Source organism: Clupea harengus, chromosome 6, assembly GCF_900700415.2.
Source record: "Clupea harengus chromosome 6, Ch_v2.0.2, whole genome shotgun sequence".
In the NCBI taxonomy this organism is placed as follows: domain Eukaryota; kingdom Metazoa; phylum Chordata; class Actinopteri; order Clupeiformes; family Clupeidae; genus Clupea; species Clupea harengus.
In genome coordinates, this window is record NC_045157.1 from 15,217,522 (window position 1) to 15,223,852 (window position 6,331).

Sequence of the window (6,331 nt, forward strand, 5' to 3'; positions counted from 1 at the left end):
TGGCGCTTGGGGGGTTGGGGGCTGGGCGATGATGATAGCGATAGTCATACTGTAGCAGTAGCCACTGGTGACTGGCTGTAACGGTCATCTCATGTCCTTCCTCTCTGCTGGTCAAAGAGCTAGCACTAAGAGGCATTTAGATGGCCTTTTAATGAACACGACAATATGGTTTATTCCCTCGCAAAAGGGTTTAGTAAACAGTGTAGTTGTTGTGTGCCACGGGTGGCTTGTTGTTTTTATTAGTTTGTTTCCTTTGTTTGCTGTGTAAATAATTTAACGCAGGGATTTTTTTTTTTTTTTAAGTGCTGATTATGAATACCCTTTTAATTATTGTTCATATCTCTGTGAAATCCATCTGGTAGAAATATTCTCATAACTTGATATAAAGTCCTGTTAAGACCTGCATAATTAGAAATTCAAGTTTCTTTCCTCTACATTAAGTTCAAGTCAAGCATATGGAAATTAAGCATGAAAAATATTTGTCCAAGAAAAAAAAGGGAAAGGAAAGTCAGTGGTGGGAGGCTGGATCATCCCTCAGTCTTTGTTTGACCTGTCAGATGCATTATGGGCCATGCAGGAGATGCATCCTCTGCCCGTGTCTCGGTGTGTCTCCTGAAAGTCTCGTGGGCTCAGCCCAGGCAGTCAGGTGACACGGGCTGCACATGACCTTTACCAGTTACACAGCGGAGAGGTGGGGCCTCCACGGAAAGCTGATATCAGATCCACCAATCCACAACCAGTGCGTTTGCTTCTCTTTCAGAACGTGCAGAAACTTCTAACATGTTAAAACAAGTGCTCCGTTCCTATACGTTTATGATTTTGAGTATTTGTGATGTCTTGTGTTCATTTTTGAGGTGATGTAGGTAAAAAATAGTTTAACACTTTCTTAGCTATTCTTACCGAATGTTAGAGTGCAGTATTTGTCAGATGTGGTCCTCAGATTTATCTTCTGCCCTGGATGGTGATTTTACTAGGTAGCTTTGAATGCTCCCTATGACCTAGATGATTGGTATGTCAATATCCCTAAAGAGAAGTCAACCCTTGGACCTAAGGTGTGAATATATGTGTAAGTGAATATATGTAATACACCCCTTTAATAAGATGCTTGCTTATTTTCTCAAGGCTTGGTACAGTGCAATGGAGGAGGTCATCAGTAGGGTGGAGAGAGGGGGAATTGATGGTTTTTCTCTCCGCACTGGGACAGCCTGTGCCCTGTGAGTAACTGCAGTGAGAGACGAACTCTACAGAAGCAGAAGGGTTTACACTGAGGACAAGCCCAGGGATCAGGCTCAGATTACGCACGTTTTAAAATCACAAAAGAAGAGGAAGGTGGAGATTTGTTTCCGCCTTTGTTCCAAAATAAGAAGGGTTCGAATTTCACAAGGCAATCAGATTTTAGGTCCAAATTTTTAGATGTTCCTCTCTTGCAGTCAGTGAGGAAATACAGAAATGTCACTGAAATAAAATAGCACCTTCTCACTGCCTTTGTAGGCATTAATTACACTTTTAATTGTAAGCTGAAATTGTGATTGTTATTTACAATTAACTCGTGCCACTGTATAAGAGAGATTGCAGTGATCCTATTTCACGTTTCATGAAGATTTTATGAGGCCTACAACCTGTATTTTGTTTTAGCCTGAACAATGTGTAAAGTGTCTTCCAGCCATAAAACAGATAGGGCTAAGAACCTTTACTTTTTAAATACAATTTAGCAGACATGTCTTAAACCAAGGAACATCTTTTAAAAATATGTTTTATGCCTCCAAGAAACTCCAGGAAAACTGCAATATGCAGGTCAGCTTTCTGAATGAATTAGTAAATGAGGTAAGCTTATTGAAATCAGATCTTCCAGGATTTGTCACCACTGGGCATTACTTGTCCCAGAATTCTTAGGGTTTTGGAACTGTTGGTAAGACTTTGTGAAGTAATTGATTAATGCAGCTAATGCTTTTGTCATTAGCAGTGAGTTACGGACTTTGGAATTTCTTTGATGGCGTGCTTTCAGAGTGTCCCCCCTTAATCTCTTCGTGGAGCAGTTAGGCTATTTTGATTTCAAATTAGACGCTAAATGACGTGGACACATCTCAATTGAGACAATATTTCAAAACTCCAAAACGTCTCCGCTTAGTTGCACAACTCTCAGTTTGTTTTCCCTTTAGTGTGTTCTTAATGTTCTCATAACCCCTGTGGCCTGTGACATGTAGAACCGTTAAGTTGCTGGAGAGTTTAAGATGCCGTAATCAGCTGAGGGTTTTATTGTCCATTGTGGGGTGATATAAGTAACCCTCTTAATCAAAGCCCGCCCTAAGGTGCTTCTGGAGAGACCCTTGGGTATCATTTCAAGTGCTTAAGGTTCATGTGGTGCGTTGTCACGGCCGGTCCCCCTGGCAGGGCTTGCTTCATGGCGGTATTGCGATTGAGAGAACTTTACCCCTGCGTGCCAAGCCTGGCAAAAGGGGACGTGCCCTAACAGCACTGCAGAGGGCTAAGGGCTAAGTTGCTAATCGCAGCCTCCTCGTTAGGTCTCGATACCCAGGGCCGTGGGGCAGTGGGGAAGTCTTCGGCTCTCAGATCTCAGAACAGCAGAGGATGCTTCAGTATACTTGGTGTGGCTGTTACACCTTATTCTCTCATTCTGACCAGGTGCCAGCTTCCAGCTCAATGGTCAATGGTTAATAAAATATTGGTTCTCTTTTTTTTTCTCTCCTTTTCTCTCCCTCTATCTTCCACCTTTCTGTGTTTCTCTCTCCCTCCCTCCCTGCAGACAGCTGCAGAACAATCCAGGCAAATCCATATAATTGATAGGAAATTAAGGGTTCTGTGTTTTGTGAAAAACAATGTCCATGGCTTGTATTGGTCGTGTCTTAAAGTAAAGGCGGTGGTTGAGTCTGGGCTTCTGGGTTTCTCTTCTGTTTATCCATCGATCGCTCTGCTATCAAAGTTGCAGATGCTGGTTTGGTTGTTCGGAGCAGGATGACCTACCATTCAGCACACGCTCAGTTCCGACAACAGGCCCTTAAGCCGCAGCTGCCTGGGTGGGTCTATAGGTGCGTGACTGTTTCAAAGGAGTGAGATTTTTTTTTTCTCACGCACACGCTCTCTCTCTCTTTTCTATTTTCCTCCATTCCCCTCTCTGTTGTTGATTTTACCTTGTCCACACCGAGGTCTACTTATGTGCTATTGATTTTCCTCCTCAAACTTTCCACTGCAGTGCACTCAGTGGCACACAGTCATGGCTTGATCAATGCATTATTTCTCTTTTTTTACTTACGCTCGGCTAGCTCGGAGACATGAAAGGTTACGCAGCCCTAAACTCGAGAAAGCAGCTTCTGGAGGCCTTCTTTGAGGGCGTGTGTTTGTGTTTGTGTTTGTGTGTGTGTGTGTGTGTGTGTGTGTTTGTATGTTTAAACCACTTTTCCACTTTATTTTTTAAGCTCGTTTGGATCCACACAAGTGTAAGCCAACAAAACTGTCAACTTTAACATCTAACAAGTGCTTGAATCTCTTACCAAAAAGCATATTCACTGCGACATGCAATGCATGGGTAATTCAAAGGATGTCACACCATCATGTTGTTCGCTGGCTTCTGACTCTCAAGGGGCATCAAGAGGTACACAAGTTGCTTATTAGTGAGTAGACTTATGTCGCTTGTTCCTTTTGTACTTTGCAAATTCCACACTAAAAGGGCTGTATGTTATCTTTCCTCCAGAGTTAACTGATTGCTCCAAGGAATTACAATGTCACAGCCTCAAAGGAAAAAACGCACAGGGTGTTACTAGTAGTAGTTTATCCCGGCCTGAAGGGGACAATGCTGGTACAATGACTGAGGATGAGAGGAGGATAGAAAGAGAAACGCAGTGAAGAGATGAAGGAAGAGAGATGGAGAGATATGGACAGACAGATAGAGGGACGAAAAGAATACAAGAAGAAAGACTGAGAAAGAAAAAGAGAGAGACACAGAGAGAGAGAAGAGTGATCAGACCAATGCCTTATCCCTGCTCGTAATAACGGGGTTCTCCTCTTATCCAGGGCACACAATGGGGGCTGCGGAGGTCCGTCATTAGGCCTCAGATAAGTATCTGCCGCAGGACGAGGCTCACCATTACCCCCTGGGCGTAGGGCACGGAGTGGCTGGGGTGCTGGTGCTGGGACGCCTCCCGGCCCATCTGCCCAGTGGGCTCTCTGAGCTGGTGATAAGACCCAGAGGGGCGGCCGTGTGGGTCCCCGCATGCTCACACACGTACGCCCCGCACTTGTTTCTCCAACTCAGGCCCTTAGCTTCTGTGTGTGTGTGTGTGTGTGTGTGTCTGTGTCTGTGTGTGTCTGTGTGTTGGACTATTTCCTTTGTTTTACCATTGAAAAACCCCAGAGACTCTCCAATTAGTATGCTGGTTTGTGTTAATGCATGCATATTTGTGTGTGTATGAGTGTTTTTTGCATTAAGCCTTTTGATTGTATTGTGTGTGTGTGTGTGTGTGTGTGTGTGTGTTTCCGTGAGGGCCACTCATTAGCTGTGGCTCATTTGTACGAGCTGTTGGCACAGGCCTGCCTTAAGAGAGATTAGTGCTGGTGTGGAACAAGTTACCGTGGTAAAGCGCTTGATTCTAATGACTCTGATATAATCCATAGCTCAGCACCTAACCCTACATCGCTCCCCACCCCCCTCCGCTGAGCCACTTGAGAAACTAAGACACGGTGAGAGGTTTTTAGCGGCACGCTACCAGGGCCGTGCTCGGGCCCGCTGCGATTGAGAGTGCGTGGCCATGCGTCAAACGCGATTTGGACTCAATGCGCTTTCTATGTGTGCAAACATGGAATATAAAATGGCTGCTTATGGTGCGCAGACTAGTTCTCTGGTCCGTTGGGGAGAGGAGAGAAACCACACTCCACACTCTCTCTCTCTGTCCCACTGGTCATCCACCTCTTGGCTGCGATGGGGAAAAGTGGTCTCCTAGACGTGTTTGCAGGTGGCCATGTCTCCCATCCTTGTGCACGCATGGATATGAGTTCCTCAGGGTTAATTAATGATGCTTCTGGATTTCCTTTATGAAACGCCTTCATGTCATACCAAAGCTTGTGTCTGAATAACCTAGGCTTTCCTTCAAAGCCACTTACTTTAGAAAGAAGGTGCACATTGTTACTTCCGAGTGTGTTCCGTAGAGACCGAACCTATGACCTTTTTGTTTTCCTAGCATCTTGTGCTAGAAGCAGCAGCAGCAGCAGCAGCACAAATATTACATGATGTTATGTAACCACGTGAGTCAGAGCAATGGTTCTTTACAGCCTTGCTTTTTGCTGTCTGACAGACTGCATGGCCTATTTTCATGTATGTATGTATGTATGTATGTATGTATGTATGTATGTATTCTGTTTATTCTTTCTCTCTACATGTTAATGGACAGGTGCCTACTGTGTTTCTACTCATAAATGTCTCACATGTTTTCTCTCTTTTTATTTCCCCAACTCTCTCTCTCTATCTTCTACCTCTCTCTCTCTTCACCTTCTCTTTCTCTCTCTCTCTCTCTCACTCTCTCCCTCTCGTTCTATCTTCCACCTTTCTGTTTTTCTCCTTTTTCTTTCTTTCTCTCTCTCTCTCTCTTTCTTTCTCTCTCTCTCCACAGAGGCTGCACTTGCCTCCAGACCTGTCAGACACAGTGAGTCGTGTGAGTAAAGTGGAGCTGGCAGCGGGCTGTGGTTCCAGCGCCACTGGCAACAAGCACCTGGACTTCTAGAGCTTTCTCACCTCTCTCTCTCTCTCTCTCTCTCTCTCTCTCTCTCTCTCTCTCTCACCCTCTCTCCCATCACCCTCTCTCTCTCCCTCTCTCTCTCTATCTCCCTCCCCCACGCCCCTCTCTCTCTCCCTCCTCCCTGCCATACCTCCCCCCTCCCTTGCCATTTCCATGACATTCTAACGAGAGCTCCCAACCCATCCCCCAACTCCTGACTTGTCTGCCTTCACCAAACACCCCATCTCTCTCTCTCTCTCTCTCTCACACACACACACACACATGTAGGCGTGCGCACACACACACACACACACACACACACATACACACACATACACACACACACACACGCACACGCACGCACACCATCCCCTCACCCTGCTCCGACATCTCACCCCCGACACACAGCTACAGTGGAACGTGGTTGAGATACATTAAGAAGCATGGTGAGGGGATGACTATTTGGAGGGAGTGAGAGAGAAAGAGAAAGAGAAAGAGAGAGAGAGAATATGGGGTAAACTGAGAGAGGAAAGGCCAAGGGGGGGAATTACCTAATAATCAGCAATGAAGAGTGTGTTGCTGTCACCCAAATCCCCACAGTAGAC

At 45.4% G+C, this 6,331-nt stretch overlaps 1 protein-coding gene across 1 annotated transcript in view; it reads left to right on the plus strand.

The window, feature by feature from the left end:
* The window catches only part of elp4 (elongator acetyltransferase complex subunit 4), a 54,386-nt gene extending 48,594 nt beyond the window's left edge, over positions 1 to 5,792 (plus strand). Inside the window, exon 10 of the mRNA XM_012827016.2 lies at positions 5,622 to 5,792. Within this exon, the coding sequence (XP_012682470.2) occupies positions 5,622 to 5,732 (111 nt within the window). The 3' untranslated portion in view covers positions 5,733 to 5,792. The remainder of the gene's footprint in view (positions 1 to 5,621) is intronic.
* The last annotated feature ends 539 nt before the right edge of the window (positions 5,793 to 6,331 follow it).